This window comes from Callorhinus ursinus, unplaced genomic scaffold (assembly GCF_003265705.2).
Source record: "Callorhinus ursinus isolate GAN/ISIS: 27379988/994484 unplaced genomic scaffold, GSC_fseal_2.0 scaffold6, whole genome shotgun sequence".
NCBI lineage: Eukaryota > Metazoa > Chordata > Mammalia > Carnivora > Otariidae > Callorhinus > Callorhinus ursinus.
In genome coordinates, this window is record NW_027397068.1 from 25,534,576 (window position 1) to 25,555,707 (window position 21,132).

The following is a 21,132-nucleotide window of genomic DNA, read 5'->3' on the forward strand; positions in this document are numbered from 1 at the left end:
TTTTCATGACGGAGGTGGCAAATTTTCTGTAACGGGGCTTCGTGAAATTTAGGGTTCCACGCACTGTCAATACGCTTTCTGGTATTTTAATCAGGAAAATACCTTCTTGGTCACTTATGGATTAAACAGTCTGGCTTCTTGGTCTCAATATTAGAACAAATCAGGGGGAAAAGGAGTAAGGATAGAGAAAAAATTGGAGGACTTCCATGATGATAAAGAAGCAGGGTGAGGAGAATTAAAATTCTCTTTGTTCCTCCAGAAGCTTCAGTGTGCAACTCCAGAGTGTTGTTAAAGTGACTGGAATCTGGAAGCCCATCGATGATGCCTGCAGCTGAGTCTCTAAAGATCAACAGTTTATATTTTATCACTATGGATGGATCTGAACACGCTGAAGAGCTGTTCAAAACTAAGAAACCCTACTCACATCTCATTTTGCCCTGAATATCAGAAAGCTCCACCAGCAAAGCAATGTTTCAGTTATGCACAAGGAGTAAGTTCTAGAGATCTGCTGTATAGCATCGTGCCTGTAGTTAACAATACTGTACTGTGCACACAAAACTCTGGTCTGAAATGTTCATGAAAGAAAAGGAAGACGAAAAGCCACCTGGCAAGGGGTCACTCCGGTGGGGAGCTAGAGATTCCTGTACCCTGTCTTCAGAAAAAATTTCTTCATGTTGTCCTCACATGCCCCGTATTTTAATCCACAAATACCTCAAGTCCTTTCATAAGTACAATGCATACATATATGAGAAAAATGAGGCATACGGTTACTCATTAACTAGCTATATATACAAAACACCACAATTAATGTAAGATTAAACAAATGGATCAGGGATAAAGGTTAATACTGCAGGAGAACAAATAAAGGGGAAACTGCTTCCAGGATGGGGCAGGGGTGCGGGAGAGTGGGGCACACAGGCATCAAGAGGACCAGAAACCAACTCGGGTACGGCTATCAACCTCCACTTTTCCCAAATAAACAACAAAAACTAGGGATGGCACTATCCACATCCCACAAAATTTAAACACACGGGCGTGTGTGTGTGTGTGTGTGTGTGTGTGTGTGTGTGTATAAATGAATGTAAGCATATATAAATTCAATACATACATAAAAATTTATATACATATAAATATATATAAATGAATGACCTGGTTAAAGCAACTTTCAGGGGCTTCGGGAGAAAGTGGCTGGTGTCAAGGCCTGGCAGAAAACCACAGTCCCAGCCCAGCGAAGGGCTGAGCGCTTCCTGGAGGCCAGAGGGAGAAGCTTATGTGGGTCCCCTGTCACTGCTGGGAGTGTAGCAGAATTCAGAAATGACTCTCCAAGTGCAGGGATACGCTTATAAAAAAGAAGCCAAGGGGTGGCAAAGCTCCTCCCTGAGGCTGCAGAACCCAGGGCAGGAGGCCACCCCAGGAGGGCTGGACAGTCACACAGAAAACTGAAGGCAGGTCGTGCCAGGCAGAAAATTAGATGCAGCTGCTTCAGGAAACATGTCTAGAAACTGAGACTATAAAGACAGGATGGAATCATGTACTTTACAAGACTAATATGAGGAATGTATTACCAAAAAAAAAAAAAAAAAAAAAGAGCAAGAAAGAGTACCTCATATTTTCCAGTACTCACTAAACATTTATAAAAATTAGCAGTACCTCAGACAACAAAAGAAATCTTAAATCTCAAGAAGGAAAGGTCACGATTGTAACCACAATGCCATTAACCTCAACTAAGTGAGGTGCCTTTCTCTTCCTGGCCCCACAAATCCATTATTCATTCCCAAGGAGGAGAAACACTGAACTCAAGTGGGGAGAGCCCCAAATCCACTGGGCTCTTTTAACATTAAAATCCCAGATCGGGTCCAGCTCTTCTCTCTGGGACATCTGCCCTCAGGTGAGGAAGGCTTGAGCTGAGCTTCCAGCTGCACAATTAACAGAGCAGGTGGGGCCTTCCAGAAGCCCAGACAGGTGTCTTTCCACTTTCTCTACCTGTCCCATATGTGCACATCGGTTTGACCTTACAGTCAAGCTTTGTTTTCAAATCTAGTCACTACCATTCAAAGCTGAACTTTAAGGCCATTTGGCTCAGTCCTTTGGTAGACATGCTACTAACCAGAAACCTGACAAGGACAGAGGGTACCTCAAATCCAAACTTAACTAAAAACCTGATCATGAAGAAGTTAAATGCGTATACATCTTCTCTTGAACAACTCTTTTGTCAATGAGGGAATCCAAACTACTAAGAATATTTAGAAAAGAAAAATGAGGCTATTAAGAATTAAAATTCATGGGGCGCCTGGGTGGCTCAGTCGTTAAGCGTCTGCCTTTGGCTCAGGTCATGATCCCAGGGTCCTGGGATTGAGTCCTGCATTGGGCTCCCTGCTCTGCAGGAGGCCTGATTCTCCCTCTCCCACTCCCCCTGCTTGTATTCCCTCTCTCGCTGTCATTCTCTCTCTGTCAAAAAAATAAGTAAAATCTTAAAAAAAAAAAAAAAAAGAAGTAAATTCATGAGATATGTCATGATATCTATTTCTTTTTGGTACCATGGAGGAGGCCCGCTGATAGTGTGGGGGAGGGGTGTGTGACCTCTGCCGGCCCTCTGAGCATCCCTCCCCTACATCCAGGGACTGATCCGGGGCCAGGCAGGACATCCTGCAAGATGAGGCCTGCGCTGGGTCCAAGGGCTTGTTTCATGACTCACAGGCACATCGGGATAGCTGACCTGATCTAGTCCCACTGCACTGATTTCAGGAGTGGATCTCAAGCTAGCTTGGGGGACTGTGTTGGTGCCTGAGTGTGCCATGTCCTGAAGGACAGCAACACTGTGACAGATGAGGTACGTACGGCACAGGTGAGGTGCTCTGTATCTGAATAAAAAGCCTGGGTCTGGGAAGTGACAGTTATGTTTTCAGGAAGTTTGTGGTTTACCCTCTCTCTCCATCCATCAGATTTTCTATTTCTGGGCACCAGTAGCTTGCACCCCTGTCTGTCCTGGATAATGTTACTGATACCTCTGTCTGTATTCTAACTATGCTAACTCCTTTCTACATTCTTTGCATAAGGAAATCCTCCTATTCATCTTATAAGCAGAGTCTTTCCATCAGTTCTTCTCTATGGGCGATAGTCAATAAAGTAGTCACGAACCCAGGCAAAGCAACCAGCTACGAGGACTGAGTAAAACCTAAAGAGGCAAGGCTCATGTTTCCCTTCCACATGGAAGAGGCTACGGGAAAACAAAACAATTAGGGAAAAGTAGATGACCTAAGAGACAAAGAGAGGTCTCCAGAAGTATCATGTGCACTCCTGGACTGAGATGTGCCTAAATGCACATACACCCCAGCCACGAGTTATGTGAGCCACTCAGCTCCAATTTTTTTTTTTTTTTTGAGTTAGCATGAGCTAGGCTTCAGGCACCGCTAATCAGGAGTCCTAACATAGCTCTTGTAAGGGTCCTGCAGTCGGCTGAGCAAGGTGAGGTCAGCTGAATACGAGCAGCCCAGAAGAAGAGGAACTGATCAGAAACTTGCCCAAGTCCTGGCTGGCAAAGCCTGAAAAAAGGTATATCTACACGAATGGTGCCTTATCAGTAAATGAGAAAGTGAAATTAAACTAAACATTCAAATCAAGAAGTTTTAAAGTAACAAAAGAAAATAAGAAGAAATTAACGAACCAGAAAATTAAAAAGTATAACTTACAAGTCCTCAAACCGCTTCTTTTTTTAAAAAAAGAAAAAAGCAAAAACCAGATTCAACCAAAGCTCTGGCTAAATTAATCAAGGAAAGGGGAGAGATGGGACAGAAACTCAGAATTAGAAGTGATAAAGAAATACAGACACACACAGAGTAAATTCAGTAACATAGGAAGTATTACACAATAACCCCATGCTGGTAAATTTTAGAATCGTGACAATATGGACAACTTTCTAGGAAATACAAAGGACTAAAATTGATCCAAAAAGAAAGAAAGATTTGAACAAGGCAATAACCATGAAAGAGGAAAAGAGCCCAAGAATTAATTGCAATAAAAGAACTTGTCCCTGATAGCTCTAAATTATCACGCAGATCATTTCCATGCTATTAAACTGCTCTATAACAAAGGCAATGGCAAGCGTCTATTAAGCACTTCCTTGAGTCTACCACTTTGCTGCGTGGTTCAAAAACATCACTTAATTTTCACCACAACCACAGATAGGAGTTTTCTCTAAATTGTAAATCAGAAAATTGAAGTTCAGAGCTGTTAAAAAATATGACCAATGTCACATCTGATGAAATTGTGGCATAAAGATTCAAACCTGTCTTTCTACCTCCGAAGCTGCGCATTAGATGACCTTACACTATTTCCTTCCCATGAATAAACAGGTTGTAAGATCCCTACGGGTTCTCATTAGTTGCTGGGGGGAATAGGGTAGAAAGAAAATTCTAGAAGAGAGACAAGTTAGGAAGCTATCGAATGTCTAGCACAGTGGGAACGCCTGCCCGAACCAGAGCAGTGTCAGCAGATATGAAAAAGAAAAAAGGGAGAAATTTACAGAGGCAGAACTGAAACTCCTAAGAATCACGTGTCTGATTAAATAGACAGCTAATTCAAATGGCCACAGTGCTGTACAATGTGATACAGGAGGGTCCCAGATGTCTGTTTTCTAACACATGCCTTGGTTTCTCCCAATGAAAAAAGGAAGAACCACAAACACTTCCCTCTGATTTATAAAGATGCTATAACCAACAGTGAGGCGTCTTCTAGAACTTTGGCTCCTTGAGAGTGGACCCTGTGTAAATCAAAGGTATTCTAAGGCAGTTTTCCCAAGCTTTCTGGGCCTCATTTGTCTCGTGAAGTGTTTGGGAAACAGAGATTTCTACAGAAATCAGATGCTTGAGAATTACAGCTTGGGCACTTGTATTTTACTAAGTGCCCAAGGAAGGTGATTTTTATGACTAAGTGCTTTGTTCCCTGGACATGGAAGTGTGGGGTGGTGAATGGATTTTAGACACCTAACTTTGGGGGGAAAAAAGGCTGGGAGAAGTCAGAGTTATTTCAAGTTCTCCAGCTGTTAGTTCTTGACCGATGGTTTTCCCAAACACTCCGTATCTGATGTCAGCATTTCTCATGGACACACTGTAGAGGATTAAGACCAAAGCCAAGTTAATTGCCCACAGGGAAGATATCAGTGTTAAATGTATTCAAGCACTTTAAAGCATTTCGTCAGTGGTCTGGGGTCTGCTTTTCTAAAATGGAGCGTTCCCTGATGGTAAACACAGGGGGCTAGCGTCCCAGCCTCTACTCAAGATATGGCTCAGCCTCCTTTCAGCACTGACCTCTAGCCGCTCAAAGTTTAAGTGGCTTGCCCACCCCCAAAGCACAGGTTCACCTGTGCTGGCACGTTAATTCCATGTCCACAGGGGCCACATCTGTCTCGCACAGATCAATGTAGGCTAGGGAAGGAAAGCCAGGGACCCGGAGAGGGGACACACACCCATGGACAGGGAAGAGAGGATGAAGCCAGCAGACCTGCAGCATTTGGGAGAGCCAGCATCCATTCTCCCTTTCCAGAGTCCCCCCTTCTTAGCAGACAGTAACTCCAGGTAGCTTTCTGACGCTACAAAAGGCCAAAGATGGTCCCCGGGGCTTCTACCGAACTTCTCATGGCCACAGTTCAGCCAAGGAATGACTGACCACACCTTTAGAATTTGGCCAATCAAAACTCCGTCTCCTGGGACAGTCATGAAACAAGGGACAGAGGGTTCAATGAGTGAAGATCACTGATGCCATTAGCAGTGCTGGGTGAAAAGTGGAAATTCCCGCCACGGAGCCCTAGAACTATCTGGTTCCTGCCTGTTCCAAGCCTAGCCCTTCAGTCCACCCAGGAGCTGTGGTCATCCTTGCCACAAATTCCCTATTTGCTTATGTTGGCCAGAATCCATTTCTACTGCTTGCATAAAAACCCTGGTTACAGAAGGCAGGAGGAGAGAGAAAGAAGAGAGCCAGTAGCACTCAGAAAAGAGGATAGTCTAGTACCAGCAACTTCCTTTTTTTTTTTTTTTTTTTTTAGAAAGAGAGGGGAAGTGGGGGTGGCAGAGGGAGAGACAGAATCTTAAGCAGGTTTTACGCCCAGTGGGGAGCCAGACATGGAGCTCAGTCTCACGACCCTGAGATCATGACCTGAGCCGAAATCAAGAGTCAGACACTCAACCAACTGAGCCACCCATGCACCCCATTTCCTCATACTTTTGATGATTACACCATCCACAGATCAAAAGGAAGTTGTTCCCTACTTATATATTTCAATTGTGGACTTATGAGAAGTATGTTTACAAACCATGATGAGGGTAAACATTTCCAAAGGAGGTGGTGAGATATTTAAGACCTTTCAAGTCTTGAAGATTGAGAAAATATCTGGTAATATATTTACCTAAGGCACTTCCTGTTTCCACTCAAGAATGGACAGCATAGTAGTAATTCTGAATCCAGGCCCTTACATGAAACATTAATGAATGGAGGGAAGGGCGTTTTATAGGCCAGGTTTGTCAGTGGAGTTCACAAGGCCCCAATTAAAAGGAGCACTACCAAACATCTTCAAGGTAATCTCTGCCCTTTGTTGAATCGTCATGCTTTAGAACATGGAAGCCTCACTTAAAGGTCACAGTTCCATGGAAAAACACCAATGCCCAGAACATAAGCACATTTATCTGAAAAACATAGGCTTCAAAAGGAAAATCCTGCTTAGTTTTCTGGATGAAAATAAAAAGAAGAGTCTTTAAGTTCAACATTCTGACTAAGGAGTTGGACCATTTGAGTCTGAAGGTGTAGACCTCAAGCCCTTCAAGCAGCTGTGCCCCACACTGCGCCATCTTTGTACAGACTTCTACTGTGTATGGAAAGTGAATTCTTCTGTGCATTTTCTGAGTTGAATGTCATTCAAACCTTGGAAGCCAGATGAACTGATTATGATTATATTCATTTTAGAGATAAATAAAATGAATCTGGGCTAGGTAGCCTGCCATGGTCATTGCACAAGAAAATGGAAGTATAAGAGCTCTGATTTGTGCATTGACTTCCAGTCCAATTTGGCAAATATCCTCTGCCTCCACACTGCCTCCCAACAGAAGGATCATGAGGAATGCCTGCAAGTCCACAGGATGAAGGAACGAGCCACAAGGAAGATATTCATAGTCTGTCCTGAAGTCTTCAAAGAACACCATAAACTCAAACCAGTCTTTTTTACTTTCAATTAATTTCCAGTAAACTTTATCTGCTGTCTTTTGGCTCAGAGACATTGAACTAGCCCTTCACAGCACTGAAGTCCTGGGAACAGGCTTCTACTCTGTTGGCTCTGCAGCCTGACAGCACAGTGGCCTGATGCAGAAATCCAACTGGACAGATGAATCTTGCTCACCTAGCTCCAAGCTGGTTCTTCCACAGGTTGGCTCTGGTTCCATGCTAGGAAAAGCAGAGTGCCTAGGGAGATCGAGGCCAGACTGCTACCAGAACAGAGCAGAAATGCCTCAAACTACATGCTTTTAGGGTTAACCTTTAACAATGAAAACAAAAGCAAGCAAACAAACAAGAAAAGAGAACTCACAATAGGCAGGAAGGATGCCTGAAAGCAGGTGCTGACTTCCCTAAACGTTGTTCTCCACTGGCCTCTGTGACACTAAAATACCTAGTGAAATTCTAGCCTACCTCAATATCCTAGAGATGATCGCAAGTCCTTTAAGATTTAAATCTTGCCTGCCAGGGAAGGAAACAGTGCAAGGACAGGGGAAGAGAGAGGTGACACGTCCACGTTCCTTACTCTGAAACACTGAAGGGCTCCGGCTCTCCTCCCTACTTTTCCTAGCCCCTTACCAGCAGGTGTAACGAGCTAGCGACCTGTAACTCTTCAGCTCAATGGGAGAATGGGAAAGAAGTGCAAATAATGTCCTAGAAAAGAAGACCTACGTTGAGTATTCCTTTGATCCTCTCTGAAACAGATGCTAATTTTATTTCATCTTATCACAAGGCATGAATATAAATAAAAACAACTCTTTTGTTTTGTTGTTGCTGGTTCTTACTAGCATTCTTCTCTCATGATCCACCAAGGAAACGGAGCTGACTACTTACTCTCATTTTGCCTAGGGCGGCTCTCAGGGAGGAAAAAAAAATTAGTCATTAGATACATGCAGCTGATATTCTACTTAGTTACTCCTGTAGCAAAGTCCCAGGACAGAGTTTCTGTGAAAGTCAGATCTGACAATTCGTTACAATTAAGACAGCTATCCCTTGAAAGATATAACTTCTTCCTTTCTCCGTCTATCTCCCCTTCAGTAACTGAGTAACAACTTCTGGAATATGCAACTAAGAAGGTGGAGCCACAAAACATGGAGCCGGACCAAGAGACTCAAGAGCTTACAAGGACATTGCTTCTATCTGGAACTTGGGGCTGCAAAACCAAGCCCAGTGATGTAAAGGGAGGAAGTTATCACTATCAGGAAGGGGAGCAAACGGTGAGGTGTGGACTGACAACACCACGGCAGGGGGAGAGGCCAGGACAAATACGCATTCACTACTCCTGGTGAGACCACCACCTCCACCGTGAAAGCAATGGAAGCAGAGTCCGGGGGCCTGAAAGGCAATGCAGGGCCAAGCAGCAGAGCAGTCCCCCAGCCAGGACACAGGCATGTCTCCACGACTCCCCCAGACGCGTGGTCCACGTGCATAGTGAAGAACACTGGGTTGGGAAGTTTCTGGATTTGACAAGTAGGCCATGGCTGCTCATGATGGAGGTTGGTCTACAGTGATGGGAGATGTTCCTGGGAGTGGTGACAAAGGAAGGTGGCTAAGCTACATCAAGGGGGCATGGAGAGTGGCTTGTGGATAGGCAGAGGAAGACAGGGAGACAGCCCATAATAAGATCTGAAAAAACATCTGAGCAGGGCATTTCCCAAGGGGCCAGGACACCCAACACAGAGGAAGAAAGAGGTTGCAAAAAACTACGGCAGAGTGTGGGATTTGGGGACTGCCTGTTTGCCACCAGAAACAAAAAAGAAATTTAGAAAGTTGAAGATGAGGATGCCAGCCGCAGGCATGTTAACGTCAGTGGATGGAGATGGGGGAGCAGGGCCTTGTTATTAGACTGAAGGCTCAAATTAACCTCAGTGTCAAAACATTGGCGTGGGGGGAGACGCCTCTGAACTGCATCCCACGACGTGCGCGGGACACACTGAAAATGCCTGTTGAAAGGAGAGTATGAGCTAACTGCCCGTTGGGACCTGCCTAGTTAGTCCTCAAATCATTTTTAATGACTGCAAACCTCCCTCTCTACCACTTCATGCTGAAAACTCCCAAGGTGACCCTAGGGTCCCACTTATACCAGTGAGATTTCACTGTGTTCCGATGCTTCAAGAGTCATGCCTAGGTCTCTAAAGTACTTTTAACCCAGAGCTTTCCCTTTATCTGATTTTTGTTGCTGAGTTCCTCTTTCCATATAGATTCTCCTACAATCGTTTTTACAAAGGTCATTTTTAAAGTTGTAAACGTTTGGAGCACTGGAATTTTGCATCCTTCTCCCACATAATAATCTACCATAAGCACTTTTTCAGGTTGGTAAGCAATCTTTACAGCCCAACATTTTAACAGATGCATCTACTACTTCACTGAGCAGATTCAATATTTTCTACTCAAACATTATACTACTGTTGGAAATTTTTCACTATTAGAAATAATGCCCCAAACTGAACCTTTCTGAGATCTCCACATTTCCAAAATGGCATTACTGCTCTCCCAGGAGGCATGAATCTCTTTTTCATTCCTGTTTGCTTTTTTTTTTCCCAAGTGTTGCTATCAGATAGGTAAATTTCTGATTATCAATGATATATATGAGGGTTAAGTTTTATATTTTGTATATATTATTTTGTACATACTCTACTGAATTAATTCTGATAAGTTTTCATTTGTTTCCCTTAGGTTTTCTAGACACATGATCATATAATCTACAGTTAATGATAATTTTCTTTTCTCCAAATTTTGGTTCATGTTTTATTGTACTGGTCAAAGCTTTGTAAACATAAAAATCGTAGTGACGGAGACATTTTAGCCTAGTATTTAAGTTGTTGTTTATGAATGAGATGTCATCTTGATAAAGCATTGTTATTCCTACTTTTAGATTTTCTTTCATTTCTTTTTGATATTAATTAGAATTATATAGCTTTATTTAATCCATTTCTATGTTAATATTAAACTCTTCTTCAATTCCTGCAATAAATTCTGCTTTCTTTTAAATCTACTAACATTTATGTTTTTTAATCTATATTCACATGAAAGATAGGTCCACATATTTTCACTGTCCAACACGTAGCCACTAGCCACATATGGCTGCTGAGCACCTGAAGTGTGTCTGCTCTGAACTGATATGTGCAGGAAGTGTAAAACACACATTGTGTTTCAAAAACTTAGTCTCAAAAATAATGTAAAATATTTTCATATTTCATATTGATTACCTGTTGAGATATTAATATTTTGAAAATACTAATTACATAAAATATAGTACTATATAATTAATTCCACCTGTTTCTTTTTACTTCTTAAAATGCGGCTACTAGAAAAATTTGATTTATTATATATCTACTGGGCAGCACTGGTCTGTTTCCTCTTTACGAAGTATTGCTCAAGTTTTCACGTCGAGATTGGATTTACTTCAGAGAATCAAGTGAGTTGTGCAGGATCTTCTACAATCTGGAACATTTGCTATAAAATGGGATTATATGGGCCTTGACAGCTTGAAAGGATTCGTCTAGATTCAACACCCTCCTACCCTGTTTTTTTTAAAGCTACAGGTCTGGTCTGATATTCTTTTATAAAGGATAAAGCCTTAAATGCCAGGCACTGTCTGAAATGGATAACCCATATTAAATACTAGATTAAATCAAAGACCTACTGATAGCATTTCAGATTTTGGTATAAAAGAACTACATATGTTCCACACTTCCTGAATGTTTTTTATTGAAAAAGCAGCTTTAGGGGCGCCTGGGTGGTGCAGTCGGTTAAGCATCTGCCTTCGGCTCAGGTCATGATCCCAGGGTCCTGGGATCAAGCCCCACATTAGGCTCCCTGCTCAGCGGGAAGCCTGCTTCTCCCTCCCCCACTCCCCCTGCTTGTGTTCCCTCTCTCTCTGTGTCTCTCTCTGTCAAATAAATAAATAAAATCTTTAAAAAAAAAGGCAGCTTTTTGTTTTGGAGGCTATGTGAAGATAGTCTTCTTTACATCAAGATATGACTAATCCACTTTTGTGTGTATGTGTATAACTATGAGCAGAAAATGTTCATGCTGCTCTTCTGCTCATTGGAAAAGGACATGCTACCTTTTCAGTCTGACACTGAAATTTAACTCCTCACAAACCAGATGATACACTATTCGTCAATAACGAACCTGTTTGGAGAGGAGTGAGAAGGGTGTGTAGGAAGACTGTAGAGGGGAGGCAAAAGCTGCAAAGCCCCCCTGACACCTGAGCGAAGCTGTCCGCACAGGTTAGCATGGGCATGGGTGCCAGCCCACGGTCCTTGAAGAACAACCACAAAGTCCCATGGCAAGCACAGACATGAATATATTCCTACAGCTTGCATTCCCAAAGCTGTAACTCCCAGAGTCTTTTTTTCTTTTATTATTTTTTACTGTATAATTGATAACCACCTGAGCTACCTGGACGGCACTCCTGGCTCCACACCTACTAGCCTAGTGACCTTAGACATGTTACTTAATCATTCAGCAACTCAATCTCCTCATCTGTAAAATGGGGAAAATAAAAAGATCTATTTTAGACTTTGAGAATTAAATGAAATAGGGTATGCAAAGCTACCAATGAAGTGCCTGGCACACAGTAAGCATCCAGTAAATGTATACCATGAAAGTAATAGCGTATACTCATTAGCTGCCATCAAATGTGGACTGTAAGATCACAACAAAGTTTCATCTACTAATAAGTGGCTTGTTGACCATGGGACCAGCCAGGATCAATCAAGGAATGACAAAGTTTATATGTTACGTTCATTAACACATAAACTAAAACTGGGTCATTCTGACATTGCTGAATCCCTCAATCACCATCAAAGCTTGAAGAAATCCAGGTTGTACCCATTACCCCAGACAAAGTAATCATCACAGAGACAGGCCTTGGGGACAGTCTTCTAAGAGATGCACAGGAAGTTCACTCCCTCCCCCGGTACTTCCCATCCATTAAAGATTACGCAGCTGCCTGTGACTCTCCATCTCAGGCTCAATCCCTGTCTCCGCCCAAGCTAATGGGTGATCAAGGTCATTCATGGCAGGGCCAAGGTGAGGAGGCAGCCCCACACCTGCTCCCTGCGCCTCCTAGCATGCCCTGTAGAGCTAGAGCCTTCGCCCGCTCCTAAAGATCTCCATCTGTGGCTCATTTTGGAATCTCTACCCATCCATCTTTATAACCAATGCTTCATGAAAACACAAATTCCAATCATTTTCACCCATGAGACTTTTGTCTTTCTTAAAAGCTCAGGAAAGAGAGATAAGAAAGATTAGAACTAGTATTAGGGAACACCACTAGAAAATCTCAAAATGGTGGTGTGCTTATTTCAAGGACAAAAGGTAGGGAAGAAGTTGTAAGAGCTTCTGTAGTGAGCAAAAAAGGACAGACATGCTAGGAAGAACAGGAGAGGGTGACAGAAAAGGAGCATATTTAACATTGCTTTTTAAAAAATGGGAAATGTACTCTGGGATTCTAAAGAAGCTCACATAAATTTCTGGAATAGTGAGCATATTAGAAATCGTGTATGTATTCCCATGAACTAAGTAATACGTAAATATAGTTATAAAAAGGAGTCGAGGAACTTGTATGGATAGGAGAAACACGATCCCCACACCCAACCAAACTTATTAACCACAAACAGCATATGTAAGGATGAGTCCCAGCAGACAAGTCCTGGGCACTCCAAGGAGAACAGAGTATCTGTAGGACATAGCACTCAGGGGCAACTTGGATCAAGCCCTGCATCAGGCCCCACACTCAGCAAGGAGTCTGCTTGAGGATTCTCTCTCCCTCATTCTCTGTCCCTCCCCCCACTCATGTACTTTCTATTGCTCTCTCTCAAATAAATAAATCAATCTTAAAAAAAAAAACAAAACTGCACTTCTCCAAAAGAACAGGAAAGCTTTGTATTTTAAGACAGAACAGAAAATTCTCCCCTCCACCCCCTTACTTCTATAAAATATAAGAATGTTCTTATATTTACAATTTGGTTTTTGTTTTATTGTTGTTGCATTAAAATCAATAAGTAATCCAAGACCAGCATTCACTTTTTAAGACCTGATATTTGTTCAATATACAGTTGACCCTTGAACAGCACAGGTTTGAACTGTGTGGGTCCACTTAATACATGAGCTTTTTACAGTACAGAACTATAAATGTATTTTCTCTTCCTTATGATTCTCTTAATACCATTTTCTTTTCTCTAGATTCCTTTAAGAATACAATATATGATACATGTAACATACAAAATGTGTGTTGACTGTTCATGTTATTGGTAAGGCTTCTTGTCAACAGATGATCATTAGTTAATTTTTTGGAGACTCAAAAGTTATAATTGGATTTTCAGCTATGTGGGGTGGGGGTGGGGGGGCCAATGCCCCAAACCCCCAGGTTGTTCAAGGGCCAACTTCACAGGATTTCTTTTTCCTTTGGAAAAAATGGTTTAGGCAACTCTCCCTTCACATTATTTTATGTTTTCATTTTTACTCGGTAAAGATCAGTTTTCTTTCTTTCTCCCATTTTCATTTCAAATACTTTGTTCATCAGTGTCACCATAAACCATAAACATTATTGCAAACATTTTATTTTCTCTGGGACTAAAGTGCTCTCATCTTTCTCCCATGAATCATTCCACAAAAAGTGGTAGCACCAACAGGTTCATTCACCATCCCACGGCAGGACATACAGGAAGATACCAGGAAGGAAAAGCCATAGCTACCGATGGCTGGGGTTTGGCGCCAGGTACCAAATCCACCTTATCTTTAATTATAAGCCCCAATTACCTTTGTCTGCTCGCTGTCTGGGTCTTCAAGCCAAGCATAAGGGTCATAAATTTTATGTCCATGATAATCCTGTACCTGCAACAGACAAAAGGTGGTATTGGACAATTAGTGTCTAATCCCCAATTACATTAGTATTTTCTGAATGTAATGGAGAAAAAAACAGGAGACGGACAGGCGAAAATACCCCAATTGGCTCACTGGCAATGTGTCTGCCCAAATTACCACATGAACCAAAACTGGCAGGTTCTCAAAGGTGTCAAGCCACCCGTCATGAAAAGAATGTTTTAGCTGGAAAGGGAAGAAAGATGAAAGGTCAGAATAGGGAACCTCTCTGCCTGTACAACACAAAACAAAGGCCAGCCGCTGTGCTAAAGAAACTTGGAAATGTGTGGTCAGTGGCAAAGCACAGAATCGCACAATGCAGCCAGGGCGCAAGAAGGGCATGTCTGTGAGGGAGCTACCACACGCGTGCTTATTGGTGGCTTTTCTCTTCCTGCTAAGCTTGCTAATGATTTGAAAATCTCTCTACAATGTACTACACGATAGGTTTTGTCTTTAAGTCTCAACTGCCAAAAAAGCAAGTTACCAAAGTGTAGTATAATGAATCTAATTGATACCAGCTAAAAAAGCTGACTTAGGCCCAATGAAAGAACATTTCTAAAACTGAGGCCTTTCTTCCCTTTTGTGTATTGTTATGAAATGCTTACAAAAAAAGAGGCCCGAAGGCATCACCCATTCCAACTAGCCTGGTATTTGAAGAAAGACACCGGCTTAGTGCAGGCAGGGTCTGGCTGAGGGGAAGGCTTCAGGAGCTCCCATGGGAACCGACCATCAGAAACACCTGCAAGCTTCTGCAAAGCCCCCATCCTGGGCCTGGCCTCAGAGACTGAGCGAGGCTGCCAGAGCGGGTGGGAGTCACCACTCCCCAGGTGATCATGCATAAAGAAAATTCCCAAAGGTAAAAACCGTTATGCAATCTCTCCATTTCATCCTATCCTGATAAATCTAACTGAAGCCACATGGACATCTGTCCAGTAAATATCTCAAACAACTCCCAACTTTGCAGTTATGGTTTCTCAGAATACCAGGGTCTCAGATGAATTTTTAACCTGTCTCCTTGCTTCGTCTCTACTAGGTAAGGGTTCCTCCCTAACGGAGGGAAACAATCTCTGTTTCTCCTGCTGGTCACAGTTCCAATGTGGCTGCTGGCCGGGTGAGAAGAATCTCCTGGTGCCTAAAACCCCAGGCTTTTCCGCAAAGGGCCTTCATCTCCTTCATCTGGTGCCAGGTGAGAGAACACCTGGAGAAATGCACACCGGGAAGACTGGGCAGTTAAGGTAGAACACTCAGAAACTGTCCTCATTAAACAACTGACAAATTCAAGGGACGTAAACACCGGGCTAAAATCTCTCCTGACGAGTCTTCATAAAATCACCAACTTTCAACCCTTAGGGAAAACCTCTCTAAACTGTAACTGATTGTTACCACTGAATGAGAACTTTTTATCTTTCCTTCTTATCCCCAAGGCTTTCACATTTTACACATCTTGAAGTGGTTTTAAATACACTTAAAATAACCACCTTCTTCTCTCTGACAATAAGAAATCAGAAAAATTTAAAGTTGTAAAGGATCTTCCAATCCAATATTTTTAGGAGCCATGGCAGGCACAAGATGGCAATGTGCCCAGGGCCACACCGAGTTCAGAACCAGAGCTGGGACTAAAAGCAAACTGCCAACAGCTTTTCCCCAAATATTCCTTGGAGGTGACACGCCAGATTTAAAAATGTTCCTTGATTATGTTACTAAAACTCAGACGTTTCCATAAAGTTAACCTGTCATAAGAAAGCAGAAAAGATTAACTGGAAATCATGTTAGTTTCGCCTTATACTAGATCCAAAGCAATTAATATTTGCTGACTTATCCACGCTGTTGTGCCTAGTGTTTTAAGGCAATCTTGTAAGAGAGTGGATGATATTCCTAGTTTACAGAGTATGGAATGCAATTCACAAAGGTTAGCAAGCGTAAAGGCCTCAGATTTACTGTTCACTTGGAGATCATGGTGGACTAAAGACCGTGCCACAGATTTTAGCCATGGTATCTCACTGAGAGACTCTTACTAACGCAGGAAACTGAAGTCAGATGGTTAATAAGCAGTAAAACTGGTGACCCTCTGTAAGCCAACCCCAAAGCCTGTGGACTTACTTAACCTCTTGCTAATGAACCAGGCCAGGTGTAATTTGGCAGGTCCACACCTGGACCCTGACACAGAACCCAGTGTGCCTCTGAAACAGCCCCATCTTCCTGGCACCAGCATTACCATCTAAAACAGACTGAGGTCAGTTACGCAGCAGACATTTTTAACCAGGGTAGGAAATGGATTCTCTCCAGGACAATCCCAGGAGCCAAGGGCCACCACCCTACCCCCCCACCCCATTACTTCTTCTACAAGACCATTCCCTACAAATGGAGTGATCTTAGAGCCACATCCCCTCAACTTAAGTTATGGCAGTATCTGATTCTAAGTTTGCCAGTCATTCCTCATCTTCCCAAAAGACTTTAAAAACAGAGCCCTGATAAGGCACTGTTACTATTCAACATTTTAGTTATACTATTCAATAGCTTACCTGCTGACTTCAGGATAAATTGCAGAGTCCTGCACACAGCAAGCAGAGCCCATCAAATCTGACCTTTTTTTTTTTTCCTTCCCAGCCCCCATCCAAGCTTATCCACCCATGGATGGTCACAATGGCCTTCCTGCCAACCTACAAACAAGTGCACAAGTCCACAACTGTCCAGCCCTACATAACTATGATTTATTTTGGTCACATAGCCAGGAATGTCCTTTCTACCTTATCCAACTGGCCAACTTCCAGGCTCAATTCACATATGATCCCTTTCCCCTGATGGAAATTAATCCCATTCTCCTCTGTGTTCTCCCCTCACCCTACATACTCTTCTAACCCCTGTAGCAGACCTAAATATTTCCTGACAGCAACACGCTGGGCGGGGGGGGGGGGGGGGAATGATGGCATTACACTGGAAGTGTCATGGTTTCCAAATTTCTGAAATCCACCAAAAACGGTTGCATATTCCAACCCCAGAGTTCAACAGAAGACTGCCTGGTATACGGCTGAAAGATGTTCAAGTGACAGCCGCAGCAATCTCTAGCACCTGCTGGAGACAGGCAAAACCATCCTAGAAATCAAGGCTACAATTTGAGTAAATGCGTTAAGTCTAGCCTAAGGTTTAGTAATCAGGACTCTGTTACAGGAAAAAGATACCCCATATAGGCTATCAGGGCTGGGATAAGTACACTGTGGGAGCCACACAGCAGGGTCCAAGCTGGTCCAGAGCTACATTCCCCTGGCCATGAGGCTTAGGGTTTTCATGAGTTCTCTGGTGAGAAGAAACTGGAGAATATTAAAATCCATGGCACCTTTAAGTTAATTGTTCATCACTGTTTTAACTTTTCATAATCTTTTTGATGTCTTCATAAAATCCCCACTTAACCCTTTCTAGAACTGCAGGATTTTGGTAACCCAAATGGAAAAACTAAGCAAGAAGCGATCCCTACTAAAAACAAAACAAATCTAAAACGGTACTTATCAAGGCACACAGTGGATAGCTCTTTATATTTTTATTTACCCTGAAAGCTCAAAGATTCTGAAGAACCGAAGTGAGATATTCCCATGTCTTCCGATTACTAAAGTCTGGCACACTCACTGCAGGGCTAGACTGTCATGTGAATAAACGAATGATGATATTCTCACTGCAAACCTAAGTCCTAAGCCCTGTGGCTAGCCAAGCCAGCACTAATATTTCATATACGAGAAAGAAGGCCTATAACAGGTGAGTGATCTCTCCAAAGGCATCCAGCTAGTGAGCAGCAAAACCAGAACTAGCACTCAGGTCTTCTCACTTGGTCTGTCCTCTTTTCCATTCTGGGCAGGATCACTTTACTCCCATACACAAAGGAAACACAGGAATAGAGCTTCTTGGACTGTTAGAGTAAATTTAATAAGCAAGCAGCTGAACAGACTGAGAAAACATGGTTACCAGATGGCCACTGGTCAAAGAAACCATGAATGCACAGTGCCACTTGGAAGTCTTAATTTGAAACAATATGTCCTTTAAAGTCTCAGTACCTTTTAACCCAAAGTGAAATGTGCTTTGAAGTACAGACTTTCTGGCATAAATCAGGTCAGAGTAAGCAGAAAAAAAACTAGATGTATATATACAAAATTTTTTTAGTCTGATTCTATTTTAAGTAATCTGAGAAATTTGGCTACTCCTAAGAGAATCATGCCCACAACGTTTGGATTCACTCCAGTTCTTAAGATGCCAAATTAATTTTTACACAAAAAGGGTGTTTGCCCAGATTTCCACCCACTAGATCTCACCAGTTACCCAGAGCTAATCTACAGCTTATGTAAATGAAGGCTAACCCCTCCACTAAAGCAAAACAAACTCATTCTGAAAAAGGCCATCCCCTCTCCCTTCTAAAGGCCTCCTCTCACCCCCATTAACTCCTTTTCTTGTTTGCGAAAACTTGGATCAGCCCTGCAACCCTATGGGGGTCACTGCTCCACCCTCCCCATTACTCTGTCTTGTCTCTGCATCCACAGCGCCCAACGCCCAGCACCCGGCCTGGGGCAGGGCAGGCACTCAACACACGTTTTAAAATCGAATGAATGAACTTCAACTCTTAAAGATTTTAAATCTGGAAGTTTAAAAAGTTTGCTTTTGTTTTAAATTTTACATCATCCACACACATCCACACTTTCTCCTACCACCATATTCAAGCAAGAGCCTCCTCCAGTCAAAAAGCAGGGACACGTTCTGTCTTCCCAATTCCGTAAAACGCCCATTCCTACCCGGGCGTCTGCCCTTGACCCCATTGATTTTAGGAGGCGGCCAAACGGCGGCGGACCCCGGGGTCCGCCGCCACCAGGTGGCCAATGACGGCCACCAGGGTCCCCGCGGCTCGGGAGGAGCCCCGCGCCCCCGGCCCGTTTCTCGCAAACAAAGGCCGAGGGGGAGGGGAGGGACGCAGGGGGCGAGGGGCTGCGGGGAGAGGAGCCGCGAGCGGCGGCAGACGCAGCACCCGCGGCGGGCAGCGGGGCGGGCGCGGGCTGGGGTACTCACGGCGGTTTCGTCGCGGTACACGTCGGGGTACTGGAAGGACAGCATGGCCAGGGGCGGGCAGGGGGCAGCGTGGGGGCACGGGCTGCGGGCGCGAGCGGGCCGGGCTGGACGCGGGGCGAGGCTGGGGCGCTGGCAGGGGCCGAGCGGGCGGCGGCGGCGGCGGCGGCGGGCGGCTCTCGGCCAGGGCTCCCACGACCGGACCGGCGGCGAGGCGGCGAGGACGTGCTGGAAGCAGGAAGCAACTGCCGGCGAGGCCGGGAGCCCCTCCCCGGCGGGCGGGCCCAGCGGCGGCTGCGGCGGCAAGAGGGAGCGGGCGGCGCCGTGCGTGCGCCGGGCCGGGCGCACAGCTCCCTCTGCAGGAGCGCCGGCCGCGCCCGCGCCGCCCGGGCACACGGGCCACCCCGCCGGGGCCGCGCCTCAGCCACGCCGGCCCGCCGCCCGCGGCCACCGCGCCAGGCACCCGCCGGAGACGCACCCGCGCCGGCCGGGGACACGGTGCGGGGCACACGTCCGGTCACGCCGGGCAGGGGCCACCACGCCTCCCTCCCTCCCGCCCTCCCCGAAGTCCCTCGCTGTCAGCTTAACCATAGCCGCGCTCGCGGGAGAGTGAACAGCCGGCTTTACTTATTAATGGACTCCTGTTCCCAGGCGTGGTGAGGCGGCAAAGGGAGACCTTGCCTCTCCCCAGCCGTGAGAGCAGAGGGCTTGAGGTGGCCTAATTTTCACTGCCTACGAGTCCGGACTTGGAAGGGAAGGAATAATGGCTCATGATAACCGTGAAGGAAACACATCTCCCTTAACTCCAACACCCCTAGTGGGCACTGGGTGGTTGGGCATCCAGATTATAGAGGCGCTTTGAGGTGTTTGTAGGACAATGGATGAGCCCTTGTCTGAGTTTTGCCAATCGAGAGGGGACTAAGGTGGGAGCATCTAGGGTCTTTTAATCATCCTGCCAATTCCTTAATTCCGTTCCTCCCGATGTGTTTGTTTATTGAGCACCTACTGTCACTGTGTCGGAGAAAAAGTAGTAGCCCAGATGCTTGACCTCAAAGTCATGACATTTTAATAGTTCTATTTCTTCATCCTTGGGCTAGGTCTTGCTTTCTGGACCATTGGAAAGAAGCATTATAGCCCCCATCATGAGAGCTGTGGTGTGTGTCCCATGTGTTATATACGCCTGACTTCTTAAAAAATCCTGAGAGTTTGGCATGGGTGTGACCAGAAAGTCCTTCCCGTCCTAAATTCCAAGTGGACGTGGTAAGGGTTGTAAACTCGTGTGTTCTGTTTCTTTTGTATTATCCCAATTCTGTGTCTCAGCCATACTTCAGTATTTCTGTCATGGCAGGATATTTGATAACCATGTTTTGCATCTGTTTCCAAAACCCCCCTTCTTGGGCAACCTGAGAATCTTCAGTTCTGGGAAAGCTCACATTACTGATGCCAAGCTCCGTGCAAACACATAGTGCTCTGCAGTCCAGCATTCCCGATCCCAGCCGCCACCCCCCACCCTTGCCTGCCTGTCACCTGGCCCAAGGACTGCCAGGCACTGCCCGATGCTTCTGCCACTTGTGGGAGGATTAAGAGAGGCCCAGGAACACCTGACCCAGCTGATCCCCTACTAACAAGGACAGCAATAATAGTTAATCCTTATTGAGTGCTTCCTATATGCCAGGAAATTATCTTTTTTAAACTTTATGAGATAACTAAAATCCCGATTTTATAGTTGAGGAAAACGGGGGCTGATTTTTGCCCAGGACTTCACAAATAGTTATAAAAAAAAAAAAAAAAGTCAAAAATAGAGCCAGGATTCAATCCCAGATCTCTCTGATGCCAACACTCAGTCATAATCATAAATAAGTAGGAGTACTCTGTGGTCTATAAGGACACCCATAAATAGGTAGAACTTTCCCAGGCTTCATTTTAGCAGGAAAGGTAGAAATTATGGGAATTGTGGTACCC

At 44.4% G+C, this 21,132-nt stretch overlaps 1 protein-coding gene across 2 annotated transcripts in view; it reads right to left on the reverse strand.

The window, feature by feature from the left end:
* Positions 1-19,321, reverse strand: part of PREP (prolyl endopeptidase) — a 114,380-nt gene extending 95,059 nt beyond the window's left edge. Inside the window, exons 1-3 of one of the 2 annotated variants that reach the window (XM_025863216.2) lie at positions 18,819-18,945; positions 16,653-16,681; positions 14,029-14,103 (exon numbers count right to left, since the gene is read on the reverse strand). Coding sequence is in view for 1 of the 2 variants with exons in the window: in XM_025863208.2 (XP_025718993.1) it covers positions 14,029-14,103; positions 19,174-19,218 (120 nt within the window). In the remaining variant the exon portion in view is untranslated. Of the gene's footprint in view, positions 1-14,028; positions 14,104-16,652; positions 16,682-18,818; positions 18,946-19,173 lie in introns of those variants that run through there. The other variant, XM_025863208.2, reaches the window with a different exon arrangement.
* Positions 19,322-21,132: the final 1,811 nt, after the last annotated feature.